The sequence below is a fragment of the Euleptes europaea genome, chromosome 10 (genome assembly GCF_029931775.1).
Source record: "Euleptes europaea isolate rEulEur1 chromosome 10, rEulEur1.hap1, whole genome shotgun sequence".
Classification (NCBI taxonomy): Eukaryota; Metazoa; Chordata; class Lepidosauria; order Squamata; family Sphaerodactylidae; genus Euleptes; species Euleptes europaea.
Window position 1 is genome coordinate 70,590,756 of NC_079321.1, and position 26,810 is coordinate 70,617,565.

At 45.4% G+C, this 26,810-nt stretch overlaps 1 protein-coding gene across 2 annotated transcripts in view; it reads right to left on the reverse strand.

Annotated features, from left to right (window-relative positions):
• MCM9 (minichromosome maintenance 9 homologous recombination repair factor) overlaps positions 1-14,741 on the reverse strand; it is a 46,846-nt gene extending 32,105 nt beyond the window's left edge. For both annotated transcript variants that reach the window (XR_008933672.1, XM_056856633.1), the window contains exons 1-6: positions 14,429-14,741; positions 10,932-11,248; positions 8,327-8,408; positions 7,121-7,321; positions 3,629-3,754; positions 1,351-1,470 (exon numbers count right to left, since the gene is read on the reverse strand). Coding sequence is in view for 1 of the 2 variants with exons in the window: in XM_056856633.1 (XP_056712611.1) it covers positions 1,351-1,470; positions 3,629-3,754; positions 7,121-7,321; positions 8,327-8,408; positions 10,932-11,248; positions 14,429-14,741 (1,159 nt within the window). In the remaining variant the exon portion in view is untranslated. The remainder of the gene's footprint in view (positions 1-1,350; positions 1,471-3,628; positions 3,755-7,120; positions 7,322-8,326; positions 8,409-10,931; positions 11,249-14,428) is intronic.
• Positions 14,742-26,810: the final 12,069 nt, after the last annotated feature.

Here is a 26,810-nt window from a genome sequence, read left to right on the forward strand (position 1 = left end):
GTAATTTATTTTAGGATCCACATGGCCATCTTCTATGTGTGTACTGGGGTAACAGTGCCCTCCCTCATTAATGGCAGTAAGGTATAAAGAGCTCAGAGGGGGGACAGGAAGAAGACTGAGAAACAAGCTCCAAATCTCCCTGGGCACACAGACACAGGTGTGTGGCTCTTTAGATCCTAGCCACAAGAAAAACACTGAGCAAAATCGGAAGCCTTCTTCCAACTTCAATAGCTTTTCCTCCAACAGAAAAGCTACAAGCTGGAGGAAGGCTTCAAACTTTGCTGAGCAAAATGGTTGGATTCACCACATCAGCCCAACTCTGGTTTTTACCCAGAAGTTCTTGCATGGTTCTCAGTTTGACCAGGGCAGCACAACTTATCAAGCTGAATACAGCCTACAAGCCACATACTGTGGTCTGCCGAGTGAGTGACCTCCCTTTTTTCCCAGCCTCCAAATTGTGGGTTAAGCCCCCGACAGGCCACTATACACTGCTGATCTAGCAAGCATAGTTCTATTGGCAGCAATTCTCCAATATTTTTCTCAAAACTGAAAAGGGTATTATTGGGTGAAAAAAGACACTTTCTACTTGCAAAGCATTTCTTCTTTTAAGCAATGATTTCTCCACATATATATGGCTTTACAGGGGTCACCTTCAACTTCTTCCATCAGCAGTACTTGAGCCCATGTTGTTTCCCACTGAGCTACTAGGCAAGCACTATACTGCTCTGCTCCCTGGTTAGCTAAAAATCAACTAGTTAAAGTGGCACATTTAATATAAAGGGCTGTCAAACAAAAGGCATGAAGGACCTCAAATGCAGTCTGGCACCCTTTTGCACTGATTACTGAACCACTTTCAAGACAAGGGAACTCCGCTTTTAGCAGAACAGGCTGATCAACCAGTGCCTCCAGCAGCAGCTTCTCCCCAACCCCATTTTAAGACAAGCACAGGTGCCAAGAAACCGGCAGGATGTAGAATCTGACAACTTTCAGCTACGGAGAGGGTGAGAATGAGAAATGGAGAATAATGGAGATATTCACGCTAGAAAACTGTGGGGCAGCTGAGGTCCAGTAGCAATTGAGTTCTCCAACTGGGGGAAGAGCTGAAAAAGGGTGGGGGGGACCACACTGGTTGTTGTGACAGGATTTTAGCAGGCCATGAAAAAGTAGCATATGTTGGGGCTAGATGGTGTGAGATATTTTTAGAATTTAAATACTGATCACTTCCCTCCAGAACGGGTGGGGTTTTGGTGTGCAAAATTACAAATGTGGCCCTTGTTCATGTGCTGGGGACGGGGGATTGTTCTCCCCACCCATTTTAGTATATGCTCCCTCTGCATAATCACCATTTACCTGCACTTGTGGATCCAATTCCTGCTGTAAGTACAGATCGTGGAGTAATCTTTACTGCGTATTTCAGAAACTGAGATTTCCCTGTCCCAGGGTCTCCAACCAATAAAAGATGAGATTCACCTTCCAGAGAAAAAAATGCAGACATGTTTGCTAAATTGATAACTATACGAAATCACTAATTTAGTATCACAAACAAGACACAGTAAAGCTGCAGAAATCTGAAGTCTTGCCCATCGACATCCTATTGTAGAAATAAAAACCCTTTTCGTGTGTACTTGGACTTGTATTTTTTGATGCACATTGTGGTAGAAAAGATCATATCCATTCATTTCTCCCTAGACCAGACTTGCCTACATGGCTTGTGTGTAAAGTGCAGTATGCACATACATGTATAGAACCGGACAAGTGTAGATCCATAACCTGCAGTATTTAAACTCCAGTTTTGCTAGGTAAGGATTTCTAGTTGTCAGTTACAATGCAAATTTATTTATTTTGTCAAGTTTCTACCCCGCCCTCTTCGGCCAAAGCCAGGCTCAGAGCAGCTTACAGAAACCATAACATATACAATAAAAGCAAGGATTAAAATATTTTAAAACAACAATTAAAAACCAGCCCTAGAACATCAATAAATAACACGCATTTGAATGGCGCCCTTAATTTACTGGTAACTACAGGAAGGCATGCTGGAGAATAAAACCCTACAGAATGATATGAGGGGTAAGCAGGCAGGGGTAAGTAGGTAGGGAGGCTAGCATTTATAGAGAGAGATACCAAGGCTGGCCTCAACCACAGGCCTGGCAGAATAGCTCCATCTTGCAGAACTCTTTAAGGTCCTGCAGGGTCCTGGTCTCACTAGGGATGCTATTTCACCAGGCAGGGGCCAGGGCAGAGAAAGCCCTAGAACTGGTCAAGCGCAGCTGAACACTCTTTGGGCTGGGGACCATCAATAAGTTGGTATTAGATGATCGTAAAGTCCTCTGGGGCACATACCAGGAGAGGCGGTCCCGCAGATACGAGGGTCTGGAGCTTCCGAGTCAATCTCAGGGGCAGCTCTACGTAGAGCGAGTTGCAGTAATCTAGCCTCAAACTGACTGTTGCATGGATCACCATAGCTGGGGCAGGAGAAGTAAGGCACCAACTGCTGGACCCGGCGGAGGTGGTAAAAAGCCAACCAGGCCACGGTTGTGCCGAGCCTCCATTAACAAGGAGGCATCAAGAGTCCCACTCAGGCACCTGACCAAAGACTTAGGTGTTAATTGTACGCCGTCAAGAGCAGGGAGTTGGCACCCCACCCCAGGGCCGCCCCAGCTGAGTCACAGGACCTCTGTCTTCAATGGATTTAGTTTCAGCCGGCTTTGCTTCAACCATTCAATCACAGCATCCAAGCACCTGGCCAGTGTGTCCAGGGCGGAGTCCGGATGGTCATCCATCAACAGATAAAGCTGGGTGTTCAACAGATAAAGCCTGAAACTCCAGATAAGCTGGCCGAGAGAGCGCATATAGACGTTAAACAGCATAGGGGAGAGAATCGCCCCTTGCGGCACCCCACACACCAAAGGGCGCTGCTGTGATATCTCATCCACAAGCACCATTCTCTGTCCCCAACCTTGGAGAAAGGAGCGCATCCATCGAAGGGCTGACCCCTGAATAACAGTGTCAGTGAGGCAGTGGTCTAAAAGATCGTGGTCAACCATATCGAAGGCTGCTAATAATATCAACAGCCCCAACCCGCCTTGATCTAGCTGTTGAAGGAGATCATCCGTGAGGGCGACCAGAGCCGTCTCAGTCCCATGGCCAGGGCGGAAACGCGACTGAAAATGGTCAAGAATTGATGCTTCATCCAGAAACGCCTGAAGTTGTTCAGCCGCCGCTCTCTCAACTACCTTACCAAGGTATGAGAGGTTCAACATTAGGCAGTAGTTGGAAAGACCCCTAGGGTCTAATGATGGTTTCTTTAAAAGCGGACGCACCACTGCCTCTTTTACAATACAATACCTTTATTGGCATCTTGAAATAGTAAAACACGCCATACAGCAGGCATAAAAGAATAGGATAAAATCATTATTATAATTCATTAAAAAATGCCTCTTTTAAGCCCCCTGGGAAGGTCCCTATATCAAAATGCCATGATTCTCATTGCTATAAGAATCAAGGTTTCTGCTGACTGTAAGTATTTTATAACATGCTGTACGTTGATCTCATATGATATGAAAAAGAAGGAAGAGGAAAACCATGACCACAACAAGCTCAAGAGAGGAAGGGGATTTTATATACTGACCTCTAACTCGAGTGCCTGCAGCATCTGTTCTCTGAACACCTCCTGCAAGCACCATGGCTACAGCCAGCTTCACAAGATACAGCCCAAACACCTGAGGGCACAAGCTTGCTAAAATTTCATTCCTTCCTGGAAAGATGAAAAAACCAATTAGTACCACTGATAAACTTGTAGAGACTGGATTAATTTACTAAATTATGGTCTTTGAATGTTAGTTCTGATTGATGGTGAGAAAAGATCACAGTTCATCTGCGTGGCTTCTATGCAGTCCCACATTGGGACTGTGCAGGCGCAGGCCAGCCACGGATAAGGTTTGTCAGCTTCTAGCAAAATCTAAGAGAGTGCTCCCCCTCCCCTTGGGGCATGCAATCTTCCCGCCCCTCGGTCACATGACCCAAGGGGGAGGGAGCACTCTTCCCTCCAGTTCTCTTTCTGCCGCCACGGAGAGAGTACGCGTTAGTTTTGTCTCTAGCCATGGAGTCCAAGAAAGCTCCACTTTTCAAGAAATGTACCTCCTGTGGTACCAAGGTGGCGAAGAATGATCCTCACCTTGAATGCCTCCTTTGTTTGGGGGAAGGCCATATTCCTGCAACTTGTAAAAGTTGCTCCAAACTCACCAACAAGGCCTTGAGGGTTTGGTCGACTCGCCTGCTCTCTCATCTTTATAAGGAGTCTCTTCACCCACGAGGTCAATCTGCTGAGCCTGGTCCTTCGACCGGTAAGCCGAACCGGGTCCCCCAACAAAAAAATCCAAGCGGGGTGGCCCTTCTAAGAAGCCCTCGTCGGTCGTTGTTAGTCCGGCAAAATTTATTGCTCCGGGTTCGCAAGATGGCCGTGGCCGCGGCTCTTCGCACCATGCGTCCCGCACCAGATTGCCTCGGCGCCGATCACCTTCGCCAAAGTCTCTTCGATGCCGATCATCCTCGGCTTCTCCTCGACGCCAATCTCAAACCAAAGTGTCTCAACCATCGGCGTCGCTCGCCTACGAAGTAGCTGTGCAGCCATTACCATCGAGGATTCGCCTCCTCATTCCCTGGCTACCCCCTCGGTTCCGTGTCCGAGCAGGGCCCAGGAATACTCGGCTGAGTTCAAACAGCACCTCCTTCACCTCTATAAAGATGTGCCTCCGGTGCTTACAAAGTCCCCACGGCCTGATGATAAAGGGCCTCAGGCAGAACCTACAGAGCGCCAGGTCGGTGCCGATCAACCACCTTCTCCTGTGAGCACTCAACAAGACTTCCAGCAGTCTGTCGAAAAGAACCAAGTGGAGTCTCCGAAAGGTTCATCCCATCTCGAACCCGGCCAACAGCCTCGGCATCGATCGACTTCTCGACGCCACTCTCGAACTCCGGCTTCGTCTAGATCCAGTCGGCGTCAGTCAAATTCGCGCTGTCGCCGCTCTACCCGTCGGAGCCAATCCTCTTCTCAACGTCGAGCCGATCGTCGGAGTCGATCTGCTTCCCGCAGACGCCGGTCATCCTCTCGTCGAAGCTGATATACTCGTCCGAGCCGTTCCTCTCGTTGGAGCCGTTCGTCTCATTGGAGCCGATCCATTTGTTGGCGCCGATCTACCTCTCGCCACTCCCAATCTCATTGGTCTTCATCCAGACAGTCTTCTTCCGGTCATAGCCGTTCACTTTGTTCACTCAGTCCGACCATCCAGAGGTGCCGTTACTCCTCTAGAAGCCGGTCTCCCTCTTGTCGGCACCAAGATGTTTCTCGACGCCGATATCCTACTCCTTCCGTCTACTCGGGTTCTACGGTCGACCGTAGTCGTCACCGGTGCTCCCGTTCGCCTTCTGGAGGCTCTTGTCGGCGTCGACACACGCCGTCTCACCATCCTGATGATCATTCCAAGGATTCCGTCCGTCCAAGGCAAGCGTCGCTTCGCAAGCCTCCTCTATCCAGGTCTCCTTCTATGTCAAGGGACACTGATCCATCCGAGTATGACGCCTCCTTCTCCCCTGATGAGGATGAGGAATCCTGCGCTTCAGTTCCCTCACCCAAGGACACTGTTGGGGACTCTAAACCAGTTTCTCCTACGGGGGACGTTCGCTTATACGCGGAACAACTAATCCACATGGCGAAAGCTCTTAAAATTGATTTTAAACCGGAGGATTCCGGTCCTATCGATGATATAGTGGATATTCTCCATAACCCTGATGTAGGCACTGTGGCCCTCCCTATGATAAAAAAACATTCTCGAAGTGGTCCGTACCAACTGGGCTAAGCCTGCCTTAGTCCCCTCTTCCACCAAAAGAGTAGAGAATCTATATAAGATTCACAGAGAAGGTGGAGAATTCCTCTACCAGCATCCCCCTCCTAATTCCGTTATAGTGGAGGCTTTGCCAGGTAAATATAGGTCAGGAGCACATTCCTCTCCACAGGATAGAGAGGGTCGCAAGCTAGATCTCCTTGCTAGAAAAATTTATACCTCTAGTGCGGTAGGCCTCTGCATTTCCAACTTCCTTGCGGTCATGGCCAGATATCAGTACTCCCTTTGGGATCGTGTATCCCCTCAAATTTCCATCCTTCCTGACGCCCTTCGGCGATAGCCATTCAGTCCTGTAACTGTTGTTCATCTGGTGGATCTTCTATGCAGGCACACATCCCTCCCTCCCTCCCCCGCTGTGGGACCTCTCCGCTAGACCAGTGGTTGATTCCGTGGCAGCAGATTGGAGAACTGGAGGGAAGAGTGCTCCCTCCCCCTTGGGTCATGTGACCGAGGGGCGGGAAGATTGCATGCCCCAAGGGGAGGGGGAGCACTCTCTTAGATTTTGCTAGAAGCTGACAAATCTTATCCGTGGCTGGCCTGCGCAGTCCCAATGTGTGCCTGCATAGAAGATCCACCAGATGAACAACAGTTACAGGTAAGTGAAACTCTGTTTTTACGGATGATGGAGCTCTGACACATATGTAGAGTTCTCCCATCAAGAGCTTTTCCCTCCATTCTTTTAAATGGAAGAAAGTCTGCACAGGTGAGGTCCCTCCTCTGAAGAGAAAGGGAACTCCTGTATGTGGAAGAGCACCATATGCATATCTGATGACACATGAAAGACTAGATTGCTGCAGCAGTATATTATACATATTATCACATGCATATATAAATCATGGCTAGCAGCCTCTGATGGAGCTATCCTCCATGAATCAGAAATTGTGATATCCCCATAACCTGTTACCTTTAAGAAATGGCTTGCAGAGAGCATTCAACAAACAGGAATCAAACATGCACATTGGAGCCAACAACTGATAGTGCAGAAAAGCCCTAAGAGTATTAACTTTCCTGAGCTTCTTTGTACAAGTACTGTATTTGGACAGGTTCTGAGAAATTAGGCAGGATCCAACTTATGATGTAAGAAATGAATCCTTACAAATTCAGGCACCCCAGAAATCAGATCTAAAATCACCAGGGAATATAGCTCAACAGGGAAGGGAAAAACATCATAAAAGTGGTGTTCAACTGAGTGCGCTATTTTTTTATCCTTTTCTACAAACCTGCTAAGGGATCACTCCTATGTTTTCCCCAAAAGTCTGCAAATTCCTTGCGGACATCCTCATCAATGATAAGTCCTGTCAGCTGCTCGTTGTTCACTTCAATGTAATTGGCCTTCAAGACAATTTCTGCATCACAGCGTGCATCTTGGTGAAATGGTTTCCACCTCTGCATTACTACTCCATAAACTGTTATGTCATCACCTGAGAATAAAGACAACGCTGGTCACAATAGTACTGAAGGGATCACATAACCAGAACACAAAAAGCTGCCTTATGCTGAGTCAGACCATTGGTCCATCTGACAGGCAGTAGCTCTGCAGAATATAAGAACATAAGAAAAGCCAATTTTGGATCAGACCAAGGCCCATGAAGTCCAGCAGTCTGTTCACACAATGGCCAACCAGGTGCCTCTACGACGCCCACAAATGACTGCAGCAGGATCCTGCCTATATTCCACAGCACCCAATATAATAGGCATGCTCCTCTGATACTGGAGAGAATAGGTATGCATCATGACTAGTATTCATTCTGACTAGTGCCCATGCCCTCCATGAACATGTCCACTCCCCTCTTAAAGCCTTCCAAGTTGGCAGACAATGCTACATCTCTCCTATGATGAACTCTAGTAGATGACCGCTAACATCTACTTATCAGCTAAAGAAAGCAGATGCTCTCAAGTTGGTGAAAAAACGATGAAATGATATTCAAACCAAAAGATTTTTTTGCAGCCTTTTCTTTAGAAAAATATTATTAATCTTTTATTCATAAATTTTAATGTAGAAGGTTCAGGTGCCATTTTTTAAATTCTTTGCATGTTTGCAAATATTTTTTTAAAATCAGCATTTCATCCTATATGAGAAACCAAGATTTTTACCACACCACAAGGGTGATAATGTTTGTCTTAATGTGGATATAATACTCAGGGAATGTTTCCAAGTAAACTGTGAGAGATTTCATAATAGGCAGTATGGGCTTGGAAACTTCAAATAACAAAAGTTGTATTATTTCATGCAATGACATTTTCATGTCATATGAACACAATGATTTTAACACCAATGAAGTAACATGACATAAACATTTATGCTGTCAGACAAATTCTCAATAGTAACAACACTATTTAGAAAAGGCACTATTTTGCTTTCTCCAAATATGCACAGTCCTAGAAAAAAAACACATTTTATAATGGACATCAGACAAAGAGCTCACCAGATTTACAACTGTCAACTAAGTCATCTTCAAGAACGACCATCATAGAACGAGGGATACTGCCGACTGCTAGCCTTTGAACCTAACGACAAAAATAATATTTTTAAAAGGAAATCTGCTGGCCATCCTGTATGCCAGCCTTGCAAATAAATCTATAGGACAGGGGTGGGGAACCTTTTTCCTGCCAAGGGCCATTTGCTCATTTATAACATCATTCAGGGGCCATAACCAGGTGTAGATCTCCTGTGGGGGGGGGGGGAAGAAAAGGGTAGGGCTGCCAGATCTCCAGCCACCACCTGGAGGTTGGCAACCACAGGGGAGGCCACGCAGAGAAGGCCTGGAGGGCACCCCCACTCCCCCCTCCCAGGCGGGAGGGGCAGCCAGCGGTGGGCCCTGAGCAAACGAGGCGCCAGGGGGGGCGCAGCCCGCAGACGATCCTTAGGGAAGGAAGGGAGGAAAACAGAGAAATGGATGTTAAGACTAAAAAAGATTGTGAGCAACAATGGTGTTTGACAGGAGGCTAGATCTGAAAGCCAGGGCATGACTAGGTGACTCAAACCAGTTCTAGCCAGGTGATGCAACTCAGCTGCAACAGTGACTCAGCATTGTGCTGATTGACTGAGCATAGTATAAATGTGGTGAGCTGATAAGAGCTCTCTCTCTTTGCAGAAAACCAATTGCTATCCAGAACCTTTAACAGACGGATTGCTAATGCTGAACTAAGGACTGTGTAACTGAACTCTGACTTTGTATTTACGATTTTGATTTGGTGACTATAACCTACTCAGTAAGTAGACTGTATATAGTTTTTCACTGACAATATACTGATTTGCACTAACGTGCTTACTGACTTCTGTGTGGTTTTTGTTGCTAAGTGTGTCTCTAACCCATACCTAACTGCAACAATGGAGGGGGAGAAAAGGACGGAAGGAGACAAAGAAAGAGACGAGGGAGAGAGGGGGAGGAAGAAGAGTGACAGAAAAAGAGGAAGAGAGAAAAGCCTTTCACCCCACACACACACACACACACACACACACACACACACACACACACACCCACGCAACCGGGCCCCAGGCTCCCTGCCTCCCCCACCACACACACGGCAGCACACGCAGTCCCGCGCGACCAGGCCCCAGCCTCCACGCCCCCCCACCCCGAGTCCACAAAAGGCCCTCCAAGCGCGATCGGCTCCCGCACTCATGTTCCGCCGCCGGGAGCCACCGGCCTCCCCCCCCTTGCTGCTTGACAGGCAGTGAGAGAGGCTTACAGTGTGCCGCGGCATTCCTGCATGCCGCGACTGTAGGGGGCAGCCTTGGGGGAAGTGTCCCTCCCCCTCCCCCCGCCGACCAACAGTCAACGAGAGGAGGTCCAAAGGGTGCCACGGCCCCAAGAACACCCTTGGGGAGGGCCGTGCTGTGCCTCCGCGGCTGGGCCCTGGAGCTCCCGAGGGCCACTGGGCCAGACGTTCCCCATCCCTGCTATAGGAGCTGCTACCTTGCCTGCTCATAAATGTGTGTGTTAGTCATTTGTGGCCAAATTGTAAAAATGTAATTCCTGGTCACTGGGAAAAGATTCTTCTTGCTCACAGAGGTGACCACAGAAGTGCCTATTTATAAGCCTGCCTTACACTAATTTACATTTCAAACAGATCCTGGATTTGCACTACAAAAAGTAGTTTCCAAAACTATGCTCTTGTTATGGATTTCCTACATCACATTATTGGCCTGAGAATTCTATATTTTAATGCAAAGCTACCTAAATATGACCATTTTATTTTCCTGCATAGAAAGAAAAGCTCCATCTTTTTCTAAGAGAAAGTATGCAAATGATCCATGAAATTTTGGCCATAGTGACAATGAGACATAACTTTAATCATAAGAATTTTAGGTGTATTAAATTGAATGATTTAATTCACATTTTTCAATATTTGTTATAAAGTTATTCATAGCTTACTTAAAGCACTCCTAATCATTTGAAGTAACAGTTTACTCCAGGTACTGTTGCCTACTTAAAGATTAAAACACTGTTCTTAAAAGTATGCAAAAATGTGATTTTGCTGAAGCATAAGGATTTAATCTAAATGTCAAATGAAAGGGAATAAAATGCACACGGCAGTAAAAATACTTATCGACGAATACAGTGATGATTGTTGTATTGCTTATATCCTTTAGGAAAAATTCAATTACATTTCATCACAGTATATTTGAGGCTTACTGCATGGCAAACAGCATTTGGAGTAATTTCTATGCTTACATCCAATTTAGTACATTGGCCAAAGCAGCCATCAATGCATTAGAATTTGTTTAGGCCCTTTGCCAATTTGAGTAATCCTGAATGTCAGTTCCTAATTCCCTAGATTTGCAATTATGTTTTTAAAACCCAGCACTCATAACTTGAGTTCTCAAGGTGGGTAGATGGGCAACCATGTCCCACATCAGTTGAAAAGGCAGCATCTCCAGCTATGGGTTCTGTCAAGCAAGCTCAGATTTCACAGTGCAGAACGATGACTTGTGGCATAGCTAATGTCAAAAAGGGGAAAGCTGAGCTTATCCATTAATTCCTAAAGCAAATTAGTACCCAGAAAAGAAAAAAGTATTTTTGAAACCTGCTCCTGAATCTTGATTTCTTGATAGTCTCTGCAACTGTTGGGAGCGCATGATGTTCCTGAGAGACAAGTGAACTTAGATGAGTTGCAGCCTTCTTCACTAGGGCAGGTTGACGGACGGCAGAAAGTATAGTACTGTTCGAAGTCAGCCTTGACCACAAACACGTGTTTGCACTTGTTGCACATGTAGTCTCGTTCAAACTCCAGGACCTTCACTAGGCTGGTACGAATAACGGTCCCAGTGACCGACAGGAAGTGTCCCACATCTTTGGTCTTTGGGATGTTTTCTCTTGTTAGCTCTGGGCAAACAGGCAAACCTAGTACAACATACAGGAAATATATATCGTGTAAATTACAAGAGATTACAGCTTCAATTATGCTTGTTTACTTGGAAGTAAGGTCCACTGGGCATGGTTGGAGGGCACATGATATAGCAGCCTTGCTGAAGGTAAGCCAGTCTGGGGCTGGTCAGTACCTGTAGAAGACACCTCCAGGGAAACCCATGCAACCCACCTGAATTTCTATGATGGAAGAAAAGCAGGATATCAATGCAAATGAACAATCACTGTAATCTGTGGATTTATTCCCAAATAAGTGTGAATAGGAATGCAGCCTAAAGTCTTTTTTCAAAGTATATTTGAAACTGTTATTACTATTGTTTTCACAACTGTGAATCTCTTACCTGAAAAACATGAACTGGCCATACTAACAATAGATGTCTGGGTCCTATACAGTGCAAGTAGAGGTAAGTGGCTTAAGCAGTGACTTTTTCCCCTCTGAAATTGTTCCCCTTATGGGACGATAGTCCCGCAAAAAACCCCGTAGGGTTGAAGCAAGAGGGGGAGAATTGGCAAAAATCTCACTCCTTCTTTTCCTTAAATGCACACTTAGGACAAATGCCCATATTATCTTTGTATCTAAAGCATGACCGTTATAACCTAGTCTGAAAGCACCAGCTAAGTAAATTAATATTTGCACATGCAATCTTTGACAATTATTTCACATTGGTATAGAATTCAGTAAGCCAGTAAATTCCAGTGCTAAAAGGAAAACTGTCTCAAAGCTCTAAGGATGATCGTGGGCAGTTATTTCTGGAATATGCCCAGAACAATCTCATTATTCTGGTCAATCTTTTCAGTTCTGAGAAAGAGAGGTGTGAAGTTATTATTAGGCCAAGAAATTTGCTAAAGGACCTTTAATCTGTATCCATCTATCAATTAATATGCCATGTCCAGAACTGCATGCTGGAGGTAATCTTTTACCTGACTGCCTTTGCACAAAAAATTCAGAAGCAATGGGGTATGTCATGAGAAAGATCTATGAACTCCCACAATCATCAGTATACTTGAGGCACACGTCATGTTACAGGAGGGAACCTTTTACTGATTTTTTTTTTTAAAAACTAGACCAGAAAAACACTGTACATTTTTTGGACAAAAGCTCCCTTGTGTCATTTAACACTCAGAATAACTGTTAAATGCACGCACAAATCTCTATTTTATGTAACTCTGGATATAATACAAACTAGAAAACTAGAGAGCCATGATACTTCTTTTACAATTTTGCCTGCAGCACCCCTTTTGCTATTTACAGGCCTAAACTCTATGACCATCTCTATTATTTTATTAATGTAAAACCTTTATTCCTAATTTTAAGGTCTACTATGATGCACCAAGGTTAGCTTGCATCTCAAAATGGATCAAAAACCAACCGGACAACCATGAAACTCTAGTTCAGCAATTCTTTGTGAGAATGCCACTAAGGACCTTCCCCTGGGCTAGCTCGTTAACAAGGAGTCAGGTATATAATAAAGATAATTTCACAATTAATAACGTAATCTCTGTGTGGGACCTTTATAAAAGGATCCTGTCTCCCAGTCCCTCCCCAATGTCTTCAGTGCAGAGGAAGTTAGTTCAAAGGAGACTGGCTGAAAATTTTCTAACACAGTAGTGCTCAGGGAGTAGTTCCCCCCCCCCAAAAAAAAACCCAGATCTAATCACTGCCTTCTTGAGCATGGGCAGCACAACTCCCACTCTCAAGAAAGTATTTACCACTCCTGTTACTCACTCAGCCAGTTCCCCTCCGGCAGCTTTTATTAGCCAGGAAGGGCAAGAGTTGAGAGTACAGTTGGTAGGTCTCACTTGTCCAAGGATCTTGTCTGTATTCTTGGGATCCACAAGCTGAAAATATCTATATATATATCAGACAAACAGATGCCAAACATACATCATCTGGATATGCATCTAACCCAGAGTGGATCTGAGCAATTTTATCTGCAAAGTAAATGGCAAATCAGGAGCCCTGTGGCGCAGAGTGGTAAACTGCAGTACTGCAGTCCAAGCTCTGCTCACAACCTGAGTTCGATCCCAACGGAAGTTGGTTTCAGGTAGCCGGCTCAAGGTTGACTCAGCCTTCCATCCTTCGGAGGTTGGTCAAATGAGTACCCAGCTTGCTGAGGGTAAAGGGAAGATGACTGGGGAAGGCACTGGCAAACCACCCCGTAAACAAAGTCTGCCTAGGAAACGTCGGCATGTGGCGTCACCCCATGGGTCAGGAATCACCCAGTGCTTTCACAGTGGACCTTTACCTTTATCTAAGTGGAAAATTGATCTCAGCAGGTTGTTGTGTGGTCACAGTCCAAACCCTTGAGGCTATGATTTAAAAGTCCCTTACCACATAAAACAGCTCAGCTGGACGATTACATGCACATGCAATGGTGGCAGAGAAATATTGCTTTTTTGCGATCATCACTGCCACAGAATAGGCTCTAATATGGGGTTCTGTGCTGTGTTTGATCAGCTTCACTCTAAGATTTCCACCAGTGGTGTTCTTGCCATCGTTCCTCTAGTTTCATCGCCATCAGCTCCCCAGTGAACCAGGGAGATTGCTTGACCCTGTCCGGGGGGGTGGGGCACTTAGGGACAATTATGTCAACAGCCTGGGCCATTTCCCTATTGCAGAGAGTGGTCAGAGGCTCAACAGAGCCTGTTCTTAAAGCCTGTGAATATATTCCAAGTCAGAGAAAACATCAGCTCTTCAGTTTGCTATTGCACATCGGTCAGACAAACATTAGATCAATTGGGATACAAAAGTAAACGACAGTGGTGAAAGAATGAAAGGGACTGCCTTGTTTTATTCTTTGCAGAACTGTTTTTCCGACATGCACTCATGCCCATGATTACAATAAAGTAAAGGTAGTCCCCTGTGCCTTCCCCAGTCATCTACACTTTACCCCCAGCAAGCTGGCCACTCATTTTACCAAGCTTGGAAGGATGGAAGGCTGAGTCAACTTTAAGCCTGCTACCTGAAACTGACTTCTGTAGGGATCAAACTCAGGTCATGAGCAGAGCTTTTGACTGCTAACCACTCTGCGCCACAGGGCAGTTCAGTAAATTACATTGTTATTTCATCTTTTCATAATTATCTTGCTCCAATATGAAAATAATGGACAATCACAAACATTTTTTTTAAAAAAAGTGCAAGCAACTGCATTTTACCTGAGATTCTGGCATGAAGATTCTGCTTAATGCTGACATCATGAGCTTGGGGGAAAGACTGAAAAACTGACAAAGCTGTCCTTCGCAATGCGTTATCAAAAATGGGGAGTACCTCATTAGGAAATGCATTGAAATATTCCCCAATTTCCATGTTGGTCTCAAAAAGTGTCAGAGCATCAACAATAATTGGGTAATGAGTATCATCGTCTTTTTCTCTTAAAATTTGCAAGAGGTCATTTTTGTGGTGTTCCAAAATATATGACTCAAACACCTGTCCAATTAGATTCACCTGCTCAGTATTCAGAAGCATCATGAGCCTACAATTAGAAGACAGACAAAATTATATTAACTTTGTTTAATTCATTGATTTAAAACATTATACTGTTTGTGGATCACAAATAGAATTTCAAACAAATAGCCCCAACCACTTCAGTTGAACGTGTTATGATTTCCATGCAGCGTAATTTCTTAGGTATTTATTTATTTACTTCATTTAATTACTTAATTTATATGCCACCTTTCTCCTTAATGGTGACCCAAGCAGCTTACATTCTCCTCTCCTGCATTTTATACTCACAACAACCCTGCAAGGTAGGTTAGACTGAGAGAGTGTGACTGGGCCAAGGCCACCCAGCATGCTTCCTCAGCAGAATGGGGATTCAAACCTCACAGATCCTAATCTGGCACTCTAACTACACCACCACAGGAAAGAGAGCCCACCACCTCCCAAGGAGGCCTGTTCCACTGAGGAACCGCTCTGTTAGAAAGTTCTTTCTAATGTGTAGACGGAAACTCTTTTAATTTCAACCCGTTGGTTCTGGTCTGACCTTCTGGGTTAACAGAAAACAACTTGGCACCCTCCTCCTTATGACAGCTCCTCAAGATCACCTCTCAGCCTTCTCCTTTTAAGGCTAAACATACCCAGCTCCTTCAACCTTTCCTCATAGGACTCGGTCTCCAGACCCCTCACCATCTTTGTTGCCCTCCTCTGGACACGTCCCAGCTTGTCTGCAACCTTCTTAAATTGCGGTGCCCAAAACTGAACACAATACTCTAGGTGAGGCCTAGCCAGAGCCTTGACTCCCGACCCCCAGGTGTGGCTGTACCTTTGCTAGATGGAGCCAGTCCATTGGATAGTAGTTTGTTCTGCAGGAGCGAGAAAAGCTGGACCTGCGCAAGTTCCCTGGTTGGTGCTACAGTTAAAGGCCCTGGAGCGCTTTTGCACGGTACCTGCTTGGGTAAGGCAATGCGCTGGGTCCCATGCCCAGAAGCACTCTTCGTGTCTGGCTCAAATCTTGTCGGGGAAAGACCATTGCTGCTCTCTCTCTATCTGTGTGTGTGTGTGCACACGCATGTAAGAAATATTCCCTTTAGGGGACGAAAAGGGCAAGAGTCCAGTAGAACCTTAAAGACTAACAAAGATATTTTCTGGCAGGGTAGGAGCTTTTGTGAGCCACAGCTCACTTCTTCAGATACAGCTAGAATGTGAATCCGTCTGCCTTTAAGTAGAGGAGAGTGAATTCAGACACGCATCACACCATGCCAGGAAATATCTTTGTTAGTCTTTAAGGTGCTCCTGGACTCTTGCCCTTTTCTCACTACTGCAGACAGACTAACACGGCGACCCACTGTGGATTAAAGATAGATGGATCCACTTTCTAGCTGTATCTGAAGAAGCGAGCTGTGGCTCACGAAAGCTCACACCCTGCCAGGAAATATCCTTGTTAGTCTTTAAGGTGCTCCTGGACTCTGGCCCTTTCCTACTACTTTGTTAGTCTTTAAGGTGCTCCTGGACTCTGGCCCTTCTCTCACTACTGCAGAGACGAACACGGCGACCCACTGTGAGTTATCTTTCCTAGAGAATACATATATACTGTTTCATGAATCACATCATAAAACGTATTTGATTATTTAGCTGATACAATAGCAAGTATTGATATGATACTAATATTAACTTGAGTATTAATGTTAAATATTAAAAAAAGGGCAAGAGGCCAGTAGAACCTTAAAGACTAACATTTCGCCTGTGGCTCACGAAAGCTCACGCCCTGCCAGGAAATATTCTTGTTAGTCTTTAAAGTGCTACTGGACTCTGGCCCTTTTCTACTACTGCAGACAGACTAACACAGCTACCCACTGTGGATTATTTGCAGAAACTGTACTTGTACAGCCTGCCAGAAAATATCCTTGTTAGTATTTAAGGAGCTCCTGGACTCTGGCCCTTTTCTACTGCTGCAGACAGACGAACACGGCGACCCACTGTGGATTAAAGACAGATGGATTCACATTCTAGCTGTATCTGAAGAAGCGAGCTGTGGCTCACGAAAGCTCACCGCCCTGCCAGGAAATATCCTTGTTAGTCTTTAAGGTGCTCCCGGACTCTGGCCCTTCTCTCACTACTGCAGACAGATGAACACGACGACCCACTGAGTTATCTTTCCTAGAGAATACATATATACTGTTTCATGAATCACGGCCAAAAACGTATTTGATTATTTAGCTGATACAATAGCAAGTATTGATATGATACTAATATTAACTTGAGTATTAATGTTAAATATTAAAAAAGGGCAAGAGTCCAGTAGAACCTTAAAGACTAACATTTCGCCTGCGGCTCATGGAAGCTCCTACCCTGCCAGAAAATATCCTTGTTAGTCTTTAAGGTGCTCCTGGACTCTGGCCCTTTTCTACTGCTGCAGACAGACGAACACGGCGACCCACTGTGGATTAAAGACAGATGGATTCACATTCTAGCTGTATCTGAAGAAGCGAGCTGTGGCTCACGAAAGCTCACCGCCCTGCCAGGAAATATCCTTGTTAGTCTTTAAGGTGCTGCTGGACTCTGGCCCTTTTCTACTGCTGCAGACAGACGAACACGGCGACCCACTGTGGATTAAAGACAGATGGATTCACATTCTAGCTGTATCTGAAGAAGCGAGCTGTGGCTCACGAAAGCTCACCGCCCTGCCAGGAAATATCCTTGTTAGTCTTTAAGGTGCTGCTGGACTCTGGCCCTTCTCTCACTACTGCAGACAGATGAACACGACGACCCACTGAGTTATCTTTCCTAGAGAATACATATATACTGTTTCATGAATCACGTCATAAAACGTATTTGATTATTTAGCTGATACAATAGCAAGTATTGATATGATACTAATATTAACTTGAGTATTAATGTTAAATATTAAAAAAGGGCAAGAGTCCAGTAGAACCTTAAAGACTAACATTTCGCCTGCGGCTCATGGAAGCTCCTACCCTGCCAGAAAATATCCTTGTTCGTCTTTAAGGTGCTCCTGGACTCTGGCCCTTTCCTACTACTGCAGACAGACTAACACGGCTACCCAGTGTGGATTAAAGACAGATGGATTCACTTTCTAGCTGTATCTGAAGAAGCGAGCTGTGGCTCACGAAAGCTCACACCCTGCCAGGAAATATCCTTGTTAGTCTTTAAGGTGCTCCTGGACTCTGGCCCTTTTTAAACATTTAATATTAATACTCAAGTTAATATTAATATCACGGCTCACGAAAGCTCACACCCTGCCAGGAAATATCCTTGTTCGTCTTGAAGGTGCTCCTGGACTCTGGCCCTTTCCTACTGCTGCAGACAGACGAACACGGCGACCCGCTCCGGGTTATCTTTAGGGGACGAGCAATGCAAACGGGCCGTGAGCGGGAACGGGGGAGAGGCAGAGGCGGCCGCCTCCCCGTCTGCAAAGGCGGGCGCTTGCAGCCGCAGGGGGGAGGGGCCCCACGAGCCGGTCCCGGGGAGTTTGCCGCCCTGGGCGTGGAGGGGCCCCGCCTCCCGCGCTCAGGGCGCCCCCCGTTTCGCCCCGGACGCGCCTTTCCCCCAGCCGCATTCCCAAAACCCCGCCATGAGCCCCCCAAAACGCGTGCCGGGTCTTCCCGAGCATGCATTTTCAGCCGAGGGGGGGAGCGGCGCGTGCAGAGCGCGGCGCCCCCGAGGCGAGACCCCCCGCGCGCTCCCGCTGCAAGGCGCGGCGGGCCACGCGGGCGGAGGCGCGCGGACGAGCCACGTACCGTGAGCGGCGCCCAGCCGAAGGGCCGGCCGGGGGAGGCGCGCGAGGCGGCTCGGCCCGCCCCCCCCCCCGCCTGCAGGAGCGGGGCCTGGGCGGCGGGGGCGGGGCCTCTGCCCACGAGCCTCGGGGGGCGGGGCGGGGGCGGGGCGGGGGGCGGCGCTTGCTTCCCAGCCCTGGCGGGGCGGGAGGCGGCCGAGGAAGGAGGGCGGGGGCGGGTCCAGGTCTCTCCGGCGGGGCGGGGCGGGGCGGGGGCGCGGGGGTCTCCGCCCCGTGATACGTCCGGCAAAGAATCTATATGTCTTTAATGCATGCATTTTTTTTTAATCCTCGTTTATTCCATAATAGGTCCTATGTAAAATTAATAATAGTAGGTACGGGGACAATGTTCATGGGGCAAGTAGATGTATGCCTAATCATGCATAGTCAAAAAGGGCCAGAGTCCAGGAGCACCTTAAAGACTAACAAGAATATTTCCTGGCAGGGTAGGAGCTTTCGTGAGCCACAGCTCACTTCTTCAGATACAGCTAGAATGTGAATCCATCGGTCTTTAGGTAGAGGAACAGTATGTAAATGTGAATAGCAGGCTTGATAGGATTAGGTGTGGTCTGCAGAAGAGTCTGTGACATCAGAAACCACAACATTCAAAAACCAGTGGGAGAACATTTCAACCTTCCAGGACATTCTGTTGCAGATTTAAGAGTAGCAGTTCTCTTACAAAGGAATTTCAAAGGGAGATTGGAAAGAGAAGCTGCTGAATTCCAGTTGATATTCAAACTAAAGTCAATGCATTTACCTGGGCTGAATAAAGACCTTGCATTCATGGCCCATTACCAATGCTGATTTCTCCACACCCATCTCTCCCCTGGACATCACAGACCCTTCTGCATATCACACCTAATCCCATCAAGCCTGCTATTCACATTTACATACTGTTCCTCTACTTAAAGACAGATGGATTCACGTTCTAGCTGTATCTAAAGAAGTGAGCTGTGGCTCACAAAAGCTCCTACCCTGCCAGGAAATATTCTTGTTAGTCTTTAAGGTGCTACTGGACTCTTGCCCTTTTTGACTACCTCAAACAGACTAACACGGCTACCCACTGTGAATTATCTTCACAGCAACCTAGGTTAGGCTGGGAGTGACAGGCTCAAGGTCACCCGGTGAAGTTTAATAGGCAACACTCTTAACTGTGTGTGTAAAGTGCCATCAAGGCGCAGGCGATTTATGAGAACCCAGTAGGGGTAGAACTCAATTGTCATGGAAAGGTTCAACAAAAAGGAATTCTGATCAGTATTTGTTTTAATATTTATATATCTGTATGGTCTTGCTTCATGTCTTATGTCTGGATTATTTATCTTTTTCTCATTAATGTGTGTTCTTTCTTGAGCTTATTTTATCCTGTCTTTTTAATTAATATTAATAGTATGGCATATTTTAAAGATGTGGTTCTACTAGTTATATTTACTGTAAAATTATGTTTTTATAGATACCCCTGATGAAGCCAATATAGCAAAACATGTAGGGGCTTTACATGGCAACAAAGCTGTCACCTGACACATCACATCTTTTTTTTCCCTTTGTTGGTTTTCGGGCAGAGTTTCAAGATAAAAAAACATTGGAGTTTAGAGACAAGGAAAGAGTTTCAAAAATTCTACCTGTTGGCTGAAGGAGGCATGGAAATTGGAGGGGATTGGTTATTACCTGGCTTGCCTATGATAGGCTTGGTTGGTGAGCTACAAGCACAATTTGGGGCTGGGTTGGTGAGCTACAAGCACAATTTGGGGAAGTTACAAAATTCTGTGACCGTTTGGCATTTAGGGAAAGTTTTGTGGGGTTGAGGAGAGAGACCTGAAAAAACAAAGACACCCCCTGTGATCAGCCAAGGAACAAGTGCCTGGTTTAGATACAAAAGTATCAGATCCATACAGCCCATTCCTGAGCTCTTGGGCCGAAAGAGCTCAGGAGGAGTGCAAGTACCTGCACCGGCGTCTGGGCTGTTTGCACTGGCACCTGGGCCTCTTGCGCCGCAGCGAGAGGCTGGGATGCTGGCATTGGGCCGCTCACACTGGCCTCCCTGCACTGCCACAGCAGCATAGCCCAGGGACGCCACTTTGGCCTCCTGCCGGCGTCCCACCAGTGCAATGCCCCACACCAGCATCCTGGAGGGCTTTCCTAGGGCATGCCAGGGTGCGGAGCTACCAGTAGGTAGCTTCCTGACCCCTTTCACCCTGAGTATGCCGTCTGCAGCCTCGCTGTTTTCAGTGGGGCAAAATGCCCCATTTCCAACCCTAAAAACACTTTAAAGGCTTTTAAAAGCCTTTTGGCGGCCAGGGAACGGCTTTGGAGGTGCCGCGATGGCACCTTGGTCACACTATCCCTGGCTTCTGAAGGCTCAGGAATGGACTAATAGTTATTGAAGTATCCATACCAGATTTCTCTAGGCAGGATATAGTAATCTTGGGGACAGTGGCACAAGAGGGTTGTGTTTTTGTTGTATTTTGTTTTCCTTGTTTAGTCGCTTTATAATTTGAAATCTGTAAAATTACTTACAATAACAAACAAAAATATGTGTCAGTCCCCTGCTGAATAACTAGATGTTATTGAATTAACATGAAAAGATTCCAAAATATACTTGTGGGTACTTTGAGTAAAGCCTCGTGTGGTGGCACTTCCCACTGAAAGATTGGTTTTCACGGTGTGAATGTAGATTGGTAAGGAAAGCCAGAATCCTGCCAGTTAGGTTCCAATGGTAATTCTCCCACCCCGTTATGTTTTGGCAGATTGTATGAATTTGTACAAATTTTTGTAACTGTAAGATATTTGGTCATAACAGAGCAGATGATGACATGAGTATCCCTTCTTTTGTACATCATCATCATCATCCATTCTTTTGTACATCATTATCATAATCATCTATATAATGATAGCGAAGTCGGTCAAGTCTGAGGATACTTAAATCCAGTGACTGGAGCTGTGAATGGGCAAGATAGATCTTTCTACAAACCTGAAAAGGGCCTGAGATTTGCAGAAAAATGTGAAATCTAAAAAAAAAAAAAGGGGGGGGTTTAAAGACCCAAAAATGCTAAAAGGAGTGCCTGTAGCTTTAAGCAAGGCAACCACAGCACTTCAGGCTTGGAGTTTCTTTGAGTAAAAGGCAGGGGGACGGGGCAGGGCCCTTTCCAGGCCTTTCGGCCCTTTGAAGGAGGACTTATTAAGCCCAAGTGTGCTAGGGTTGCCAGTTCCAGGTTGGGAAATTCCTGGAGATTAATGGTAGAGTCTGAAGAGGGTAGGGTTTCAGGGGGGAGGCCACAACCAAATATAATGACATAGAGTCCACTCTCTAAAGCAGTCATTTTCCTTGGGGGGGGGGCAGATCTCTGTTGTAATTCTGGGAGATCCCCAAGTCCCACCAGTCACAAGCCTAAGCCTGGATGCAACCTCTGGGGGTCACTTGATACCACCCGACTTGCATGACTCAACTAGGCCTGGCTGCTTGCTACTCTTCAATAGCAGCCACCCTACAAAAGCCAGTTTAGTGTAGGTGTTAGAGCTTCAGAGTGGGGTCTGGGAGATCCAGGTTTGAATCCCCATCTTGCTGCAGAAGCTCACTGGGTGATTTTGGATCGGTCACATATTTTCAGTCTAACCTACCTCATAGGGTTGTTGTGAGGATATAAAGGAGAATAATGTAAGCTGCTTTGGTCCCCACTGTGGAGGAAGGTGGGGTATAAATAAAGTAAATAATAAATATAGCTGAAGAGGGGAGGCAGATAAAGGGTAGGTTGGTGAATGGCTGAAAAGGAGAGAGGATATGGGGGTTGTCAGGAGGAGGGAAAGAGAAAATAGAGGGGGGAGGGGGATAGGGGGGAAATTGAGGTGCCACCCTGCAAGTCTGTTGTGATCTCCAGGCCCCACCTGGAGGTTGGCAACCCTAAGAAGGAAGGAAGCAGGGAAAAGGGAAAGGCTATGGGGGCTTTCAGGGAAGGAAAAGAGGAAATAGTGTGGGAGTGGGAAAGGAGATGCCTCCTGCAAGTCCTTGCAGGCTATTGCTTGTTCTTGTATAAGAACTGGCATAAGAAAACATGTTCCCTATAGATGTAGAAAGAGACCTCTACTTCCATATTTTTTCACATTTCCAAAGGAAAGAGCAGGCCAACAGCCTGGTTTTGAAAAGAAGTAGAACCCAATATGGGGTTTTTCTATTGAATGGAAGAAATATATTGGCAAAGAGCCATGGGAATTGCCATTACACAGGTTTCCTGAGCAGCATGCAAGACTACGTTCTGCAACCACACCATTCACATATAGAATATGATACTGGACAGAGACTTGAACATCCCCTGAACCTCTTCTCATTGAAAAAGGCAAGGTGTTCAAAACCATTGGTAACCGCTGTTTATGTCTCGCTGGTGCAGTGGCAACATTAGGACCAACTACCATGTGATGAAGAGTTCTAGTGAGATGTCAGATTATACCAGAGTTGCCTGGGAGGTAAGCAATTTGTCCCAAGCCCCTGCCTCAACCCCTGTGCTTACCAGTAGTCCCTTTCCTAGCCGCCTCACATGGTTCACCAGAACTGTTTTGTCTCAAGTTTTCACACTCACAAACACAAGGAAATGGTATATTACATTATAAAATTACACTGAATTGCAAAAGGTAATTATGACATAATGGGACCATCGCCAGTCATGGTGAAGTAAATATACAAACTTAAGTGTGAAACGTAATATGTGCTAATTTGAAGCTTAATTGATTGTTTGAAGCATTTGTGTGCATACATGAAGGAACGGGTCAAACTCTTTCTGTTCCTTGTAAGGGGTAGCATCAGGCCCCTACATCATGCTTGTCCCAGGCCCTGCAGATTGTACGAATGGTCCAGCTCACAATGTTTGCAACTGCAGAGTTTTCAAGGCAAGAGGCGTTCAGAGGCGGTTTGCCACTGCCTGCCTCCACACCACACCCCTGGTATTCCTTGGAGATCTCCCATCCAAATGCTTGCCGGGGTCGAGGCTGACAGTGTGTGACTGGCCCAAGGTCACCCAGGACGTTTCCATGGCAGACTGGGGGTTTGTACCTGGGTTTCCCAGAGCCTAGTCCCACACCTTGACCACTGCACCACGCTGGCTCTCAGATGTCACACATAAGAGGATTAAATGATGTGTTACTCTATTAAGCTACTGAGCTTACTTACATTAAATATGGTCACTGTCATTCTGACTGGCATATTTCAACATTTACCACTCCTGCTTGCTTATATGCAAGCACAGCAGAGTTCAATGGCAGAATTCAGAAACATAGTACCTAATATATACAAAGGGAGTTTTTACAATGCATGCTTACATTGCAAATTTGGCACAAGGGCCTCAAGATTTGCAGCATTCCATCAGGTTTCCTTTAATTACATTTTAACGACACTTTGCATAGCAGCACGGTGCCTGGATTTCGCTTCTAACTGTCATGGATCACACCAGAAAGGGTGTGCAGGAAGTACCCCACCTGCATGCCTGGATCCAGCTCAGCTGAGACTCCTCCACCCAAGACACATTTGTATTGAGTTTTAATGTCATTTGCATTGACATTTTATTCCTGTTATTCCTTTGGGAGCCAATTTTGGCTGAAAAAAATAATAAAAATATAATTATTGTTAGTGCCATCAATATACATAATGTTCTACAGAGCATTATAAATGGCTCTGAGTTTACACTATCAATTTTGACAATGGCATAGGAAGCACAATGGGGGGAAGTAAAATAAAAAAATATGGGATGAATGTGACCAAATGCACTTAATTTAGCTTAATTTCTCCTCAAAGCATTTTTTGTTTGACTTAAATTTTAATGTTATTTAAAACATTAAGGCTGCAATCCTGAAGGGGGGGTGAAGCCCCTTAGGAGCTGAGCGACCCCAAGCCGGCGTAAGTGCCCATTTAATCAGTGATAAAGGGCACGTACGCCATCACGGGTGGCAACCATTCTGGCACCGGGATGCCACGCCCTGGCTCAGGCACTGCCTCCTGACAGTATCCCAGTGGCGCAAGCCCCCATGCCGGCAGCCTGGGAGGCGTTCCTGAGAGCGGAGCTGCCTTTAGGCAGCTTCCTAACCCCTTTCGCCCCAGGAATGCCCCTTTCCTCAGCGGCATTGCTACAACACCTTTTTTGGTGTCTTAGCCCTGTTGATGTCTGTGGGGGCATTTTCTAATTTTTTATTTTCAAAAGGAGTTAAATTCCTTTTTGGTGGCAGGGAGGCCTCTGAGGAGGCAGTGTGGCAGCACTACACACGGCCACCGTCGTAATACTCCCCCCCCCACTTAGGAATGAGCTGCCCATCAAACATGTCCAAGGAAGGAGTTTTGAGGAGTGATTCTAATGAAGTGGCACCTCAGAGGTGTTCAAAGAACAAGTTCCAAGCATAAGAGAAAACAAATAATTGTTTGAAAGAGAGAAGACCTAGATTTGGAGGAGCAGCCCCTAAAAATAAGGGCAAACTCATGGACAACTTCGTGGGGAAAGACAAGTTACAAGGCAGGATATTGCTGATATATCGATATGTCACAGGTTCATACCACAACTATGAAGACACCTTGCAACCCTGACTAGTGACGTTTTGAGAATTAGAAAAGAGTATTTTTCTCCCCAACTAAACCAGCAGTGTCCAGTTTTTCGTGGCCAAACTTCTTTCTATCACTGTGTCATATCGTGCAGCTCCACATACTTTTGCCAGCAAGTCTTATCCATTCTGTGTGACCCAACAGCATATATCTGCAGACTCACTGAACAGCCCTTACAAAGAGGAGAGGGCAATATCTTTCAAGTTTATGTCTGCATCACAGAAATTATGGATGGGTATAAAACTGTTAAGAGGGTGAACTTTTTGCATGATGAAAAAGAAAATGAGTTGCCTGTGGAAAATCTTGTTTAAAAGTGTGTATGTTCTCCTTTGGAGAATGTGGTGAGCTTCACTAATTTAGTGAACAAGAATACAAAACAACCTACTTCATGGAAGTCTTCAATGTGAATGGTACTTTGTATGAAATTATGCTTTTTGGAAGACGGGTAATATATCTGGCCTTTAAAGAAGATGGTTTTGAGCTGTGGAAACCTTGGGATTCTTTTGAACCTTAGCAGGGGTTCCTCAATCAGAAGATTAGGAACAGCAGACAATTTCATTAAAAGACAACATGGCCACCAGTCTTTTTCTGTGTGCAGGTGTGAAAAGATGTTTGGCACATTTTCATATATGCTGTCACTGTGAGTATAAGGCAACTTCTGTGTCCTCTTAGTATAGTGGTTCAAGTGTTGGACTAGGGACCCAGGTTTGAATGCCCACTCTGCTGTGAAGCTTGCTGAGTGAACTTATGTCAGTCACACTCAGCATCACCAGGGGTGTTGTGAGGGTACGATCAAGGACGGGAGACTAATGAGCTCTTTGGAGGAAAGGCAGGATAAAAATGTACTAAATAAATATGCCAAACAGGTCAGGCAGTGGAAATGAATAGTATAGCCTAAAATCTGACATAACTCACAGGGATCCATTGGCAGATGTGCAGGGGTTCCTCACCAAACAGAAGTATGTGGGAAAGGGTTTGCTATGGTAGGAAACTTGAAGAACACTGCAATTAAACCTTTACAAAAGGGCAAAATAAAGAAGAGTATAGTTCTTATAAGTTTGAACATGAAAATACTGGCAAATAGGAATAACTTTGCATCACATGTAAATAATTAGTAGAATCTGTCCTGTGTAGCTGGTAGATTTCTGAGAATACAATATGGTAGATGTAAGTCTGGGAACAAAACTGATGATTCTTCTCTCTATGGAAGATGACTATTTAATCACAGGTTCCACTGGTACACCTTCTACTAGAATGGTTTTTCATTCTTTTTCCTCACCAAGAATATTGAAGTGGACAATATATTTAAATATTAGTATATATCTACCAATTCTAAGTGCAAAATCTCTCAATACTATTATAATTAAATGATGCAATAAGAGAACAAACAAAACACAAGAAATACTTAATCATATCAAAATTATCCAGTGTGTTTTATTTCAGATAACAGCCAAGAAATCTGACTTTGACTCAATATGGCTTTCTTCTAATGTAAAGGCTGCATATACCTACAGTTAAATCCATCAACCATAGAGTATCTGCCAAGTGCTGCTTCAGATTAGCAGCAGAACGTTGAAACATTTTCAGGCTGAGTATACAGGAGATACATTTTTAAAATTTTGATTTAGAATATATTTTATATGAAAACATACAAATTATTATTTTATACATATGCTACATATAAAACTTACTATTGTAACTAGTGATGGTATCTTAGATTGGTTAATTATGCTTT